Below are 17082 nucleotides of genomic sequence, written 5' to 3'. Positions count from 1 at the left end.
TTCACTTTGCGCGTGTTATTTTTGGAACGTAACCCCCGCGATAAACGAGGGATTCCCGTAATATATATATATATATATATACACACACACACACATATATATGTGTGTGTGTGTGTATACATCATACATACATATGGAGTAGACGACTGGCTAAGCAGCATCTCTTATAAAAAGGAAATAAATAGTTCCCAGAAGTTGACAGTTTCAAATGATTCTCTTATTGGCCATCATATAATTATTGGTCTATTCTTACTAGATGTATATTCCTAGGTATAGGTGTTGCAGGAAACTGAAAAACGACTCAATGTGGTGGTGAGTAGAATGCCCTTCCTGCCAGCATTTGAAATGAAGCCTTTTATGTTATGCAACACCATTCTTTTCTCATTTGCAACCCTGATTTTCTTTTTTTTTCCCTTTTCTTTTTTTTTTACTTAAATACTAAAATTGAGATTAAAGGCAATGTCACAATAACGGTGTCCCTTCGATTCGGCACTCATGTGAATGGGGGCCTTGGAAAAGGGCCTTGATAAGATGATCACACAGCCTTTTTTGCACCTGTGTAATCTCCCTTTGTAATGAGTCAATGCACAGCAGGAGAGAAGGGGAGATGGGTAGTGTGGGTCATCAAGGTGTGTTTGCTGGTGATTTTGTACATCGTGCATTGTCCAGTATCCATTTTTAACGTCAACTTCTTTAATTTGATGTGGTGCACAATGGCAAGAACAGTTTCTGCATCTATAGGAGTTGTGATCGCCATTGTTTTTGTAATCCCCTAGGGATGTGGACCTTTTGTGATTCAAATAGCAAGACGTCATGACCGGTAGGGCTGTTGAGTAGGTGGACGGGAAGGGGAAAATTGCACCCCGTGATGGCCACTACCAAGTCTAATGAGGTCAATTAAATAGCTCTGTCAAAGGACTTTGGCAGCTCACAAGCAATTATTGGGGGGAAAAAAACAACAGGATTTTCTGTAGGTTTGCCGATAATTCAGTCACCTTAGCTTTTGAAAATAGATTTAAAATACCAAATGTCCATATGTTCAGTCTGGGAATGAGTGATTATACAACACTGTAGAAGAATTTCTTGTTATAACACTACTGTGTCTTTCAGATTGTTATAATTGACCAAAAAATCACAAATCTTTTTCAAATAGTGCCGCGAAACGATGCTTGTCGGGGGCATCAATGACCCCAAGAAATAGGCTTAAAAGATAAAATTTATAATTTTTTTAATAGATTATGATCTTATTTAATGCAAAAAATAATTGAGAAGCACTATATTAGAGATCTCATCGGCCAATCTTTAGCCGGGCTGGTTATTGGTAGTTCGTAGCTTAAGCAAAACGCGACCTACTCTTTTTCAAAAACCGAAAACCTCCCTTACAGCCAACTTCATTTGTTTGGATAAAATTTGGGAGGAAATGTTTTTTTGTTTTTGCCTTGTTAAGCCACACTCGTGCAGGCTAGATGGCTCGAATCCTTTCTCAAGCTATAACATATAAAATGCTCCATGAAAGTAGCATATGATACATTGTGTTACCCTCAGTAGTTAGCTGCTTTTAACACTAAAGCTCACCAAGTCCTGCTTGGTGAGCTTTAGTGTTAAAAGCAGCTGGACAATGTGTTTGGCTGCTGCAGCCGGGGATGTCTCAATGAGAGGAACCTTCCTCTGCACAGTGTAGTAAAAGCTGATGACGCGGGGGGGACTTCCTGTTTTGACAGATTTGGATGGTTTTAAATAACTGTGACTTTTAAAATTGCAATATATTGCCAATCAGGTTCACATCCCATGGCAAGGTGTGTTTCACATTTACACCTTTCAGCATTCGTATTATTATTTATCATATTAATCCAAGTCGTTCATAAAAATGTTTCCAAATGTGGTCATCTGTCAATGAGTCTTTCCAGTACATGTATCTGTTCTTAACTGGATTGTTGTCATGTGTGAACATATCTGTCATACTGTGCCAACCATGGAGATCCTGTCTTTTCATAGTGAGGTTGCTCTCATTTCCGTTTGGCTTGAGCTGTGACCACAAGGAGTGGCTTTCGAACTTAATTTCACCATTATGAATACTAGTTCCTGCCTGTCTTAGTTTCCTATTGGGTAGTATTGTTCATGCCACTCTTCCTAATGGGGTCTTTGAAGAGCCCCCTGTCTGTTTTCAGAATTTAGGGCATGTTGCATGTCATTGATTTATTTATTTTTTTCAATTTTTACCCCCTCTCTCATCTTTTGAATGAATACCATTGCATCTTTCGCGTGTACATGTCTGCATAAAGACTGTCAAGAGTGTCCTGGTGCGATCAAACCTCTGTCTGATATAGGCAGACTAATAAAGATGGCTTCAACAGGTTAGCTGCTTCATCTGCACCACAATATGGCCGCAGGAGAAAGCAGGCCGCTTCTACTCTCCACCCTCCAATCCTGCCCTCCAAGCCTCAATCCTCTTTTCTCAAGCACAAAGCTGCTCAGTTGTTCATGAATGTCAGCTAGACGCTGCCAGCTCCCTCCATCTTCTTTCCCCTGCCTTCCTCTCCCCCCTCTCCTTATCTCCACTGCCATACTTCGCTTAGTGTGCAAAGGAAGAACGACTGCAAATGAGTTCCTTGAACCACAGGGACCCCAATAAATAAAACTGTCAGCCAGAGATGTTGAAAGAAAAAAAGGGAAGGACCCAGAGGCACACCTCACTGAATATTTCATCACCCACCGCCACTACTACCACCACCATCATCACCAATACTCCCTGACACCCTGCCCCCACTCCAGCATCCGGCACCCTCCCCCCTCATCATCTTATCCCTACCCCTCCTTCTTCTTTCACTGCCCCTCATCCTGCTCTTCCCCTTTCTGTGTGGCAACCACAGCCTCCCACTAAACAAAATTCCAGCACCAGTCTGACAGCACTGCGGTATTTAAAGAGAGAACGGCTTTTTCTTGAACACCACTCAGCCTGGGTGTTATCACGCGTGTATCCTTTTCATGAAATGCGCATCTTGCACTTCCCTTTGCACACCACGCAGACTCTGCATGTGAAAGGAAACAATGCGAGGCTGGCTTCAAGTGAGGCCCCTCCATTCTGCTCATCGCTCTCTCATGACCAACCACTACACAAGTTGCTTTTGTAACGCTTTGGAATTCAAGCCTAACCCTAACCCTATGCTACACGGAGTACTGTTGGGGAAAATAAAAATTGCAGAGAGCAGTTGTAGAAAAAGGAGGAGGGTTTCAGACATTCCTAGAATTATTTTCTTTTTTTTCTTTTTTTTTTGCCTGTGATGCCCCAGAAAGCTCGATCTGACGTTTGTCCTGACGTCAATGGCAGCCAGCCACATTGGTTCGCTCTTGGCTGGGATTCTGAGAGCAGATAGGCATGTTTGGACTGGAGCTGAGCTTCTATGCTGAGACCTCCGGGAACCATTCACTCGCCAGCTCGACAGCTCTCGAAAACCCAACCCCCTCGCCTCATCCCCTTACTGAATATCCACCCCCACCCCTTGTTTCCCTCTCACAGTCTCTGTCCACCTAGAAGAGGCTTGTTGCTACACAATCATGCTCGCCAATGTGGCTGTGTGCCCCCCATCATTTCACTCAGGAAACAGGGCCTCATTTCACGTGTTCCATTCTGCACCCCCCCCCCCCCCCCCTTTACAGTTTTTCAGCATTTTCTTTTGTGTATCTGTCTGAATTCTACACCTCAAGAATTACTTCAGCTGTGTAAAATCCGCAAAGTAGGACCCCCACCCTTCAGGAATTTTCATGCAAGTCTATGTGGGTGCCAGCATTTTGTAAATGTGAAAAGTATTTATACTATACATGTTTGAGACAAAGATTACTGCAGTACATTACTTCAGTGGCTGCTCTAAAAACCACATCATCCTTTTCACTATGTATTATCAGAAGTGGCGCCAAAAACACAAAGATCAAGCACAAACTTATGAACTGTTAAACTGAATCATCTCCAAAACATTATTTCGGGTGCAGCCCATGTGGCCCGGTACCAGTTGATCCACCACGGACTGGTACCAGTCCGTGGACCGGTGGTTGGGGACCACTGCTCTAGGTAAGAGATTTCCAGTGCTTGCTTTCGTTCTCACTGCTCCCCTTCTGCCGTGCTTGTGTGTGATCTTACAACTTTGTGGCGGGAGTTGATCACAACTCATTTGTCAATGTTGCGCTGGGGGCCAATCGTGTGTCTTGTAGGAGTTGAACGGACAGTCAGTTGAGAAGAGTACTTAAAACGTTCTCCGGGTGAAGCACACACAAGTGCATTCTGATTACTATTGTCTTTGTGAAAATATGAATTAAGCAGCAAAATCTGCCTAACCCTAACCTTCAAAAACTGAGCTGTGGCCGTTGCCTTAGTTCTGCGCAACTGCCATATAATTTGCAATACGAAGTGACGCAATACGCATATTGCAATATGTCAGGTTCATCCAATCAACATTTGTAGATAAACACCACTCAATGAAGAAGACACGAAAATAGTTTTACTTGCAAGTAGAATGGATTGCAAGGAGAACGGAGTAAAACTAGTGGTAGTCTCACACGTCGTTCTGCCAGCCCTCCGTTTAACTTGGTTTTTATTGAACAGAGCCACATGTCAAGACAGATCTAACATTTTTTAGCAAGGTACAACAGTTCTTTCCACATGTCATATGTGGGTCCTTGGCGAAATAGGCCCTTCAAACTTGGCACCATGCGCCGGTCGGAGATCTAATAAGGGCCTCCTGGCCCTTAATCTAGCTGTGAAATTCGACCCCACCCGAATCTTTTCCACTACAAGCATTCTCTAATATGTTTAACAAAATGTACAATCTCCCACTGAAACAGCTTCAATATGTTTGAGCAAATATATAATAAATAAATAATGATTCTTACACAGTACGACATTCATTTTTCCAATATATCGCGTATTGGTTTTGAAACATCTTATTTTCGGACTATTTAGTTTATTTTATATCATTCCGCTCAGTGGCTTTTGTATCATGATTTTTGTCGTATTATGGCTCGTGTATTACAAATAATTAATTCCAAGCGCTTCAAAAATACCACATTAAATATTTCAATAGTGATGCGTCTATAGTGTGACTGGCGGGAGAGGAATTGGTTGAGCGAGTGAGTGACAGTGTGGAGGAGGCGCATGCACGGCAGGAGAAAAACAAAAAAGAAAACTCTCCTGTTCAAGTTGTCCGCATTAAACTCTTGTATGTGTCCCGAGAAGTGCAATAATATCTGAGCAGCCATGTTAATGAGCAGTAGAATCTCGTGTTGCACTTATTTCTAATGGGAATTTTGAGATTTCAAGTTTTGTTTGGTTTTCACTTATCGTGGGGGGGTTCTGGTCCCAATTATCCGCGGTAAACGAGGGATCATTGTATATCACAATACACTTTTAATGCCCAATACCCAGCCCTAATATTTAATTAAGTAACTGCAACTGGGAGTTCAGTATCTTTCTCAAGGAGCTCTTGGAGCTAGTGATGATGACATGTGGTCAGAGACTTCATAAAAATGTTCCACCACATCTTTCAACCTAATTTTAACCAAACACCATCTTTTACTGGCCCCCACCTGGGCTGTGTGTTTTGGGCCCAATCATCCATCCCACACTTCTAGTCCCATGAATTTGCACCTTGCCCTTCATAAGAATCTTCTCATGCGGTGCCCAACCCTTCTTTCACACCCAGCCTTGGGTCTTCTCAGTTTGTTGCTTTACCACAGCAGTCTAATCATGGTGGGTGTGGATTGTATCAGCAAGACAATAATTGTCTGTTTCACTCCCATGTGATGATTTTATGTTTATCTCAAAGCCCCCCGTGTATTTTGATTGTAGTCACCGTCATGAGCTCATCCCTGTCCTTTCATCTGACTCTACTTTTTTGTTTCTGCTGTTGTCACACACCCATGCCATTACCAATGTGCATAAGTCGCCTCTGTCAATTCAATTCAATTTTTTTTCAATTCAAATTTTATTTATATAGCCCTAAATCACCGAAGTCTCAAAGGGCTTCACAGAATGAAAAGAGGTCGTACAGAGACATCTTTTCAGTATAGGGTACACAACAGCATCCCCTGTCAAAGCTCCCAGAAGGGGAAGGAAAAACTCAAAAACCCCAAATTTGGGGAAAATCAGAAACCTCCAGACGGGACCACAGGTGGGAGGAGCCCCCTTCCAGGCCCACAGGTTGAAGTGGATGCCTCTGCAATATAGGGAGGCCATGGTCGATAGAACTAAATAAATAGGCAGCTCTGGAGAGAAAGAAGTGATTGAGGGCAGAGCCTGCTGATTCACAGGCTTAACCAACAGCCAACATTTCAGGAGCACGCCCAAAAATGTTGACAGAGTGACACCTTTTTTCTTCTCTAAGAGTCTTGCACGCATCAGAATTGACACATTTGAATTCCAACATGAGCCAGCGGTGTTCTGCCTTTGCTTTGCACACACAAATAAACTAAGGTAAATACCAGAATTGTGGGCACTTTCTCATGGAAGCAACGTTCCCGCAATGAGTTGTCTAAAGCAATGTCAACTTTAGATGTCAAAGATCAATTTTTATCGCACTGAAGAGTGAAAACACTGCCTTGACTTAAAATTGTTGAATTAATCAATTACAGACAATGTTCAGGCTTGATTAATTAAAAAATATTCATATGATGTAACTTGAACATTTTTTTCCGCAAGTAATGTTATTGAAGAAACCAAAGCTAACGCTTTATTGTTGCTTGTTTTAATTTAAAATAATTAAGTTTGATTAATTACATAATACAAAGTATTATTTCGATTTAACCTGAAAAACTCTAAATGCAAAACCTAATGTAAACCTTTTCATCAAATTATGGATTTTGGCATCTTCTCAAAGACGTAAAATGGTCAAAATAATCAATTAAAACAAAATACTGTATTTAAAATATTTTAAATGATAGGCAAAGCAACTTAATTTACACAGATTATTATTATAACATGAACATTGTTTAAATGTATTGAACCAAAGACATTTTTAAATTTATAGTATACAGGTGGTCCCTGGTTTACGAGATTATCCCGTTCCGCGGTTGGTTTCGTTGATGCGAATTCGCCATATGGCGGCAATCCAAACCTATTTTAACTACCAAATGCGTGTAAAACCCCAGGTAAAAACATCAAAATTGTATATACATATTGAAAATTGGTATCAAAATAGTATAGTGAGTGCTACTTATATATAATATACATGTATACAATTTAATGAAACCATAAATAAAAAATATAGAAAGGATTTATTTACTTTTGAGTGGCTTGATGAGCTTGTTATGGCCATATTCCATAGTGAGGGTAGCCTAGCCTAGCCTTCTTTGTATTTCTTGATTATCTCCATCTTCGTTTCCATATAAATCATCTTCTTACTTCTCTTTAACATCACTTGCAATCTTGGGACCTTTGGCTAACCAATTCAAGTTTGAATTAAGAACTAAAATGCTCTATAAACACGTTTTTGTAAGCACTCACAGGCGAACAAAGCTTTAACGTTCCGCCATTTTGGAAACCGTGACGCCGACCAATAACAGACCAGCATTCTATTGATGTAAGCGGTGACGCGTGTATAGATGTATGAGAGCGGAGCGACTCGCAGAGTCACGCACGCACACTGCCCGCCATGTTTGAGGAGGCGTTTTGTTGTCATGCGAAAACAAAATGGTGTGAAAGTTGGACAAAAAAAATGTCATAAGCTGAAAAAAAAAGTAAGGCAGGGAAGTCGTAAGAGCAAACTCATAGGCATGCGGGACAGTCAGCGTCATGTTTAAACGAAGGGAAAATTGTTCTGGACCAAAGTGTTCCTTCAGTGACTTTTTTTTTTTAATGTCTTTGGGGGTTGGAATCCTCTCCAAGTGACAAACATCAAGGTTATGTGCTCTACTTTGTCTGCCTCGTTTCCTATAAATGCACAGAAATTAAATCATTACTCGAAAAGTGAGAAGATAGCACTGCTGAGTGCAGAAAAGGGGGAAAAAAACTCTTTATACCTATGGATATGTGACAGCTACAACTGTTAGACAATGACTACACCATAGATTAACGGTGGTTGGTAAAAAAAAAAAAAAAATCTAAACAGGCCTCTACTCAGCCCGTGGGTGCCAGTGTGCTGCATTGTTGATATTTATGCCTCTGTGAGCACGCAAAGACCAGGACAATGAAACTCATTGTTGAATGTGGATCTTCTAGGTAACTTGTGCCAAGTCTGGATTTGTGTGTGTCCATCTGGGCCACTGGTGGGTCAGTGAATCCCCCACCCCACACACACACGGACCCTGTTGCTGTTGTCGGTGCACCAAAAATGGACATTCCCCCCAGATCTGCCACAGGCAATTGTCCATTCGTGCATGCGAGGCAGGCGGGGTGTATTTCCTGGACGTAGGACTGATTTTTCAGGCTCTAAGCCAAAGAGAAGGGTGGCTTTTGTCCCCGTGCTGAATGACACTGCTGACTAAGACTGGGCCCAAGGGCAGTTGTAGGCAAGTGAGAGTGGGCTCTGTGTGATTTTGAGCTGTTGGCCTCATCCAGCTGATAAATAACCCACTGTTAGAGAATGGTGATTGATTGCAGGATTGGCCTAATGTGATGCGTCTGTGTCTCCATGAGTAGGAGCTCAAAGCTCTTTTGTTTGTGCTTCAAAGGCTGTCCACTGTTCATTGACAGAAGAGGAAGTCACCGCGCAGGGAAGCTTCTCGCTATTTGACTGCAACAGTCACTGTTGCCGCTGTTAAGGGTTGGAATACCAGTTGATATGCAGTTGATATTAATTTGTTTGTCTTTTTTTTGTCATAGTGGTCATTTGTTTGTCACTGTCAAACAGCGTCCTGTACAGTGGTTACTGTTGTGACTGGTATGTATATATAGGATTGATTTCTGACTGTTTAAGGCCAAAGTTCTCAGTGACAGGTCTATTTTCTTCATCTTTTCAGTCAAATGTTCCAGCTCCAGGTCTACTTTCCAATGCTCGCTGTGGCTATCTTGGTGTCTATAGTTTTTTTTTGTTTTTCTGGTTCTGTGTCTTGTCAATTTCTGGGTCAATTTCTTGTGCTCCTCAGGTTACAACTAAGGTTGTTCATCACAGTCAGTATTAAGTGTTGTATTAACGTTGGGAAAGGATAAACCTATTACAATTTGGCTGACGGAGTTTGTATCTCCTTTTAGCGTCCAGTGTAGTGCGGAGCTGAGGGGCAATTAATAGCCCTTGACCATGGAACGATCAGTTGAAGAGTTTCTGTAGAAGGCATGAAAAGCATGTTAATATAATGTTATGTCTGAAATGTCTGTTTCGTGACATTTTTGGCACAGATCAATCCACAATTGACTGTTGAAGGACCATTTTCAATGTTAATGCAATCTTATTCAGCCCTTAGCGCCGTGGTATTGAAAATCAATTATTTTTGTCCATCTACAGGTCAGTGACTTCCTGTCTGGCCGCTCCCCCCTCACGCTGGCACTCCGTGTGGGTGATCACATGATGTTCGTTCAGCTCCAGCTGGCAGCACAGCAGTCCGGCATTCCCCAGCTCCAACATAGGCACCTTATCACCCGGGGCAACTCTGGCGACCCGGTGGTACAACCCACAGGACAGCCTTGTATCCCAAAACGGCACTCTCATCTCCCTCATCATCCACACAACCTCCACTTGCCTCAGCCAGGCCCCTCCCCATCATCTACCACAAATGCTTCAACCTTCCCACTTTCTTCCACATATCACCAGTCCCTGCCCCCCATGTACCATCAGTTGTCATCATCTATTCCTAACTGCAGCACAGCCACCCCTCCACCTCCTGCCCACCCCCCTTGCCCGTCACATGTTCCCGGGAGTCTATTGCGGACTCCTCCCCATCACCTGCGGGACCACCACCACTACCACCAGCCTTCGTCAGGCCAGGCTAGGCTCAATATGGGCCAAGCCGGCCCTGTAGCCCCCATTTTGTGCCCTGAGGTAAGAATGAAACATCACACCATTTGGTACAAAACATTTGCTTGTCAGTAAAATAGCATTTCATATCGCACTTGACCAAAAGGTCTAACCAAAACGTCCAAACAAAATGCCCCTTATGTGCAACAAAACTTTCATTTTTATTAAGATAGACATCTCCACAACACTGCTGTGGGAATGCTGGTCCCCTGCAGTAGAAATATAAAAATCTGGTTAACTTTTATTCTCTATGTCTAATTAGTTGCCTAAGTTGCCAAGTATGGTCTGGCCTTAATGTTAGACCTTGTCATTCCGATGACAACTCTGATCCTATTGCATTTTACAAACATTTTTAGTTGTACTTGGACCATCATGACGCAAAAGTCATTTAGTGTTGTATGTTCAAAGTCTTCTCTATTACATGATGGATGCCCTTAACTCACTTAAATATGTATTTTCTTCCAGGCCAGCTGCAGCTCCAATAGCACCAGTGGTGGTGCTAGTACATCAGCACGCTCCCGTAAACCTGGCGCCATCATTGAGAGTTTTGTGAACCATGCACCCGGAGTCTTCTCAGGGACCTTTTCAGGTGAGATTTATTGCTGCGTTGACCAATAAACATGCACACTCTTTTTTTGCGCGTGCAAGTGGTTCTATATGTAAATACGTGTGTTGCGATACTCTGGTTTTTCTCTTCTCAGGCACTTTGCACCCAAACTGCCAAGACAGCAATGGGCGCCCCAGACGAGATATAGGTACCATCCTTCAGATTCTGAACGACCTCCTGAGTGCAACACGCCACTATCAGGGCATGCCACCATCCCTCACCCAGCTCCGTTACCAAACGCAGTGTGGCACACCCAGCTCACCGTCCCCATCGCCACCCCCCTTGACCCCGATGGTTAGCACGACGGCACTCTCAGCCAAAGCTACCTCGGTGCCCAGCGGCAACACCAACAGCCCTCCAACAACATTTCATCCGCTGATGCAATGCCAGAGCCAGATACGCATGTGCAAACCCCCTGGTGAGTGACTCTGCACATGAAAGCATGACACACAAATAAGCACTTATGTATTCACCACACATCTCTTTGATGCACTCGTGACACAGATGTTCCTGCTTTTGTTCTGAAGCACTATGTTCATTTGCAGTTCATCTTATTGATCAGCAGTAAATTTAAACAACTTTAAAAAGTTAGTATTTTGTTTAGCAAAGGACTGAGGAGAGAAGGAAAAAAGGTTGCTGACTTTAAAAATTGTGATACAAGCTTCTTCAGACTTTTTCACTTGTCACGCAGCCACTGGCTTTGTTTATATGCACCAATGATATACATTGCTGTGAAAAACAATTTGGCCCCTTCCTTATTTGTGTTCTTATCATATTTACCACTCGCAAAAATTACAAACCATTTGATCCATCTGAAAAAGTATGTTTATCTTTAAAATCAAATACTGCACGCGAGTTAAACAAATACTGCACAAGTGTTAAACTGGATATTCATTCTAGAAAACCTCGAATATGGCAATTCTGAAAAAAAAAAAAAAAAAAAGAGTGGCCCAAAATGTCTCCACAGCGTTATGGAAGTCTCATCATCAATTCTTGCAATAATGTGTTTTGCATAATTGCTGCCAAAGGAGGCACAACTGGCTATTAGATTCAGAAGGCTATTACTTTTCATATAAGGTCAGGTTTGTATCTTCCCACTCTTGGTATGTAAAATAATCATTCAGAAAATGCATTTTATACAGTTTTTGTTTTGTCTGTGTGATATTAATACTGGTCTCATCAGGACTAGTGAGGACTAGACATGGGACATGCCCATGCCTAGGCGCATTACTGGTGCAGATGCTGGAATTCAGATGACACTCCTTTAAAGTCACCTTTGCGACACCAGATTTTGAGTGTCAGACAGTTGTCCTGCACGGATAAGATTGATCCAAGTGCTGTAACGTTTTACTCAAAGAAAACAACATTGTCTTGTGCGACCTCCTTATCTCCTGTCGGCGGAATAGTTAGGCAAAGTAGTCCGCTGGGTTTGGTGCTGAGATACAGTGAATCTTGTTTAATGTTTACTTTGGTATGCACAGCAGAGCGTTTCAGTTTTAGCAGCTGACTGAGTGGGATAGTACACCTAGTCTGGTCTTACTCCGAGTGCCAAATGAACAGTTGGAATAACACAGGTTTATTTTCCTAACACAGGGAAGATCTTAATCTCACTGTGTCCGCCCCCTTGTCTTGTCTCTACATCTACACGCAACTGGCCTTGCCATTGAAGCCCCTTCAAGTTCCCCTATTTGCCTCCCAAAAACAGCCTTGCCGATAAAATCCCTGTCCATCTTCCTCCGATTGAGCCTCTCTTGCTTGGTTTTCCATGCCTTTGTGCATGAACAATTTACATTCTATGTGATAATTTGGCCTTTAAATAGATTTATTGTGAACAGCAGCATGAGAGTTGTCCAGAACACTAAGCCATCATTCATCATAGTCAAATCCTATGCATCAGCCAACCAACTGCTCACGAATTGAGGAAAAATAAAATATGGGTGAAATAAAAAGGTTGAATTGGGCCATGTTTTGACTTCACAGCTTTATTTCCTGCTTACCATCTAAGCTTCTGGGAACTGATATGAATGGGGAACCAGATCAACCAAACCCGGTATGGCTCACTGACACAATAAGTGTTGGTCTTTTTAGTGGCTGCTTGTATTCCATGGAAGTCATTGACTTAACATTCTTGGGGAACCTTACCAGTAGACACTATGCTTAAATACTTAATAGAGGCCTGCCTCCATTCCGCCGCATGACTAACCAGTCTGTTGCATCTGCCTCAGTATTTGTATGCACTTCTACTCGAGACACCCTCTTGAAAATGTCACATAGCTATGTTCAAAGCTCCGCTGTAATTTCATGTGTGGGGAGGATAAGACTAACTGAAAGGGGGGGGCTTGACACACTCGGCCTCAAACACCTGACTAAAAGCTTGGATACGTGGCTCTGGTGAAAGGGATTGCTGAATTGCTGAGTTAAAGGATTTTTTTTTTCTTTAGCTCGCCACTCAACGGCCTGGGAGGCTGATTGTTAGATAAATTCCATTACTGGGTTTGGTAGACCTCCCTCCAGCCCAGTCAAAGCCATTGTATAAGGGGCCCTGGACAGAGGCTCGATGCAGGGCACCAGGCTGAGCCATTGTGGAGTAGCCGAACGTAGGGCTTTGGGCTTATAGAGCTGCCTTGTAGTCCTTTTCCCACTGCAGTTGCCTAAGTTAAACACAGCCCCACAGAATAGAGTGCCCCCCCCCCCACCCCCACCCCCAAATCCCTCTTTTCCGGCTCTCTTCATCCATGCTTGTCCCTTTTGGATTTGTCAGGTCATGTTAGTATCCTGGGCAAGCTGGAGAAAGAAGGTGGATGAAGAAGAATCAGAGATCTTTGCCCTACCTAATTTAAGCTCAAATTGTCTTGAACTGATTCTGTTGCACACATTATCCATTGCTAAGACCCCACACACATGCACAACGTTTTTCCCTTTTTTCTGACATTTTACATGTCAAACCATAAACTGAATCCTAATGCATTTTTTTTTGCTTGGTCTCCACAGTCATTTTGAACCGATTTTCTGATTTTGAAAAAAATTAATGGAAATTTAAGCTTTTTCGCTGATTCATCAATTAATTGTCAGAATAATTGATGGATTAAGGAGTGCTCTCGTTTACTTGCGTTTCTGTGTCCTAGATGGATCATTTTTGATAGGGACGCATACTTTTCAAATCATCGTTGGTCCATTCGAGGCATTGTTTTTTGACATCAAAATATGATGGCTTTTAATGTCAAGCTGACCATGCAGAGGGGACACACCCAAGTGCGCTGAATGACAAGTTGAGAGAGAGGGGTATCGTGAGCGAGTAATGACAGATTTTTAGCAAGCAACATCTTTTTTTGTGCCCGAAATCTTTCATTACTCGTTCAGTATATTTTTCTGTGCTCAAAATTTGTCCTTGCTTGCTCAAAATCTTTGATTGGTCTTTCACAATGGTGGCACTCATAATTCCATAAAAAGTAATGTCCTTTGTCCCTCAACTTAGTATTTTTTTTTTAGTAATGTACCTTGAACCTTAGACTTACATTGTCCTTTTTCTTGCAAATTTTTTGGGACACCAAACATTTCTGTTGGGACCCATAATTTTTTAGTGGTGTGAGTCCCAGGCACTCAACATTTTCCAGAGGTAAAATGAACACTGATTAATCCATCCATCGATGTTCTATAGTCTTGTTCATAAAATTGAAAATCAATTGGCACAACTTACCTCGTTGCCCCACTTTGGCGCATTAGCTTGACTCGCGTGTGCTGCTTTTCTGATTATTTGCCGACACAGAAGTGGGAAATAGTTCTAGTTCTGGAATAATGTGGAAGTAAACAGTTCATATTCCTTTTTAATTGCTTTATCATATGAATTGCTAATTTAACATACACATGGTCCAAACAATTGGCTTGTTGGACAAAAAATATTACAAATAAATATTTTTAATGGCATGCATTCCTTGCATAAAAAACATTTTATACTATGCAATATAACCTCCCTACAAATTACACAAAAGGAGGCCATAATTTGTGTGCTCACGTATTTGTGAGTTAACTTACAGAGTGACCAATCAACAGAATGCAGCCTAGGGGTGTTGTGGGCCACATCCTAGTTATGGTTTCCTTTACAGGGGCATTATAACAATAAACCCAAATAAATGTATGATTGGCTCACACAACATGAACACATTTTTAAATTAGTAATAACAAAAATGTTCACATTATCAGTTTTTAAAAGTGAAGACAATTATTTGTTTGTTTATAGCAAGAAAAAAGAAGACGACACACACACACAGTAATTTGTTTTCGCAAGGTACATCACTTCACGCGGTATGACGTATCTGTCCCCAGGATCATGAGTTTAACACCTGTGCTGTAGGTGGTGCACACTTAATTGTGCCAAGGTGTCCAACAACTCTGACTGAAAAGCAAAGACTGTTATGAACTCCCCAATCATAAATGCATGTTCTGTGCGGTAAATGTCGTGTTTTCTTTTCTTTGCTTGATCATGTCATCATAGCCAACAGTGTCAAACTCCACCACTTATAAATGCCAACTTTTAAATAATAGATTTATAGGAAAAAACGTCAATGTTTTCCTTGCATCATGTACACTGCTTCCCCTCTTTTACCCTGCGTTTCCTCCTCCACAGCTGCCCTTCTCGGCCCTTGGTATTGTTGCTGTTCTGACAGCGATTATTCTAAGAACACATTTTCTTCTTGGTCACCGTCTTCTCTGTCTTTGTGGATACCATAGGCCTTCATGAAAGCATAAGTGGACGATATTGAATTGTTTTTTTTTTCTCCCATCCACTTCTCTCCCAGGTTATTGTGCTCATGTGAAGGCTCTATAGTCAGACTCTGGGCAGCTTGCCTGCATGAATGTGAGCGTGTGTGTGTCTGTATATGGTCTGTCTCTATTAGCCAGCCTCAATAATAGCCCTACTGTCATACACATAGACTGGAGATCCTTCTGGCCAGCTGTGTCCGGCCCAGCCACCCAGGGCTCCGGTTGTGACGCTGATGAATGGTCATACACACACACACACACACACACACACACACGCACACATCTATGCCTGACATGGGTGCGTTTGCACACACATACACATACAGGTTCATGATGTGCTTTGTGGTGACCAACTTTTTCTTCATCATTTGTGGGGAGCATCCTTTCTAAACATTCTACAGTGTTCCCTCATTTGTTGCGGTTAATAGGGACCGGAACCCCCTGTGATAAGTGAAAATAGTGAAGTTACTTTTTTTTAAACGTGAATATTCCTCATATTATACATATTTATGACAAATATTACTGCAGTACACTAATTTGCTTAAATCTTAAATTAGACTGTAACTGAACAGTTACCTCTTTTCATCCTTTGAAGTTTCGCAGCAGCCGCGGTCATAGTAGTGGCGCCGAGAAGTCTAATTAAAGTCAAAGCTGTAGATAATCAAACATGATAACAATTACACTTTAAATACCATTTTATTACAAAAAGAAATTTCGGTAAGAGATTTCCAACAGTCTGGTGAAGGTCTTTTCTCTTCTCCCGTGGCTCTATCCAACAGCGTGTTTGTTTCATGAGTGGCACAGGCACGTCCTTGTCTGTGTAACAAGCGGGAGCTGGGGCGGGAGTCGATTACAACTTCTGCCCTCATTGGTCGATGGTCGCGCCAGGAGCCATTCGTTTGTTGTATAGAAAAGCCCCTCTTGAAATCTCCCTCTTGAAATCAAGTTTGAGTGTCCTGCAAGACACGAGAATGGCTCCCGACGCAATCATCGACCAATGAGGGCAGGAGTTGTACTCTACTTCCACCCTAACTTCCGCTTGTCATGTAGACAAAGGCAAACAGCTCAGTCTCAATCAGAAAACACACAGGCATTGTGGTACTCTGGATTAGCTGTCATATATCCTCAATACTGAACAACAAATTGTCTTTTGCTGATTATATCAGTAATACAGTAATATTGTACTCATTACAAATGAGAGTAATACAGCAGGGATACGTTCACAACATGGACATCAGCCCATTACTTTCAGTTCATCAGACAAAGATAAGAAGAATATAATAGTTAGGGGTACTTTGTGCGCAACACCTAAAGAGCCGTCCACTTCGCGAAATAGGACCAGTAATTTGACAAACCATCGAGAATGGTGCCATACAGTACTGTAAGCTAATGCTAATTTTCACTGTGAGCACCATTAACACACACATACACCAAGAACCATAAATATTCATTTATGGGCCTATGCTGAAACTTAACAGGAACACTTTTTTCAACTGTCAACATAATGGGGACCTGTTTTTTCTTTTTTTTTTTTTGTCCGCACACCATTAAAGGTCCACAGGACGTGACTGTGTAGAAACATCTGACACATTAAAAAAAAAAAAAAAACCCTGAAGCAGAACATTTTGTGAACATTAATAGTTGTGTCATTCTCAAAACTTTTGGCCATGACTGTATTTCTTTAAAGCTACATATACATTTTGATAAGATAAAACAAAGATTTTAAAATGGTAAAAGACACAGGGTCCAGGGAAATTGCACTACCAAATTTTGTGT

General features: G+C 41.9%; 1 protein-coding gene across 2 annotated transcripts in view; it reads left to right on the top strand.

Moving 5' to 3' along the window:
• Positions 1 to 17082, top strand: part of midn (midnolin) — a 43273-nt gene that overhangs the window by 11989 nt on the left and 14202 nt on the right. For both annotated transcript variants that reach the window (XM_088425424.1, XM_088425423.1), the window contains exons 5-7: positions 9429 to 9962; positions 10404 to 10527; positions 10640 to 10963. In XM_088425424.1, the coding sequence (XP_088281550.1) occupies positions 9429 to 9962; positions 10404 to 10527; positions 10640 to 10963 (982 nt within the window). The remainder of the gene's footprint in view (positions 1 to 9428; positions 9963 to 10403; positions 10528 to 10639; positions 10964 to 17082) is intronic.

This window comes from Hippichthys cyanospilos, chromosome 10 (assembly GCF_059441005.1).
Source record: "Hippichthys cyanospilos isolate Australia breed blue-spotted pipefish chromosome 10, RoL_Hcya_1.0, whole genome shotgun sequence".
NCBI lineage: Eukaryota > Metazoa > Chordata > Actinopteri > Syngnathiformes > Syngnathidae > Hippichthys > Hippichthys cyanospilos.
This window is presented reverse-complemented; position numbering and strand designations above follow the sequence as displayed.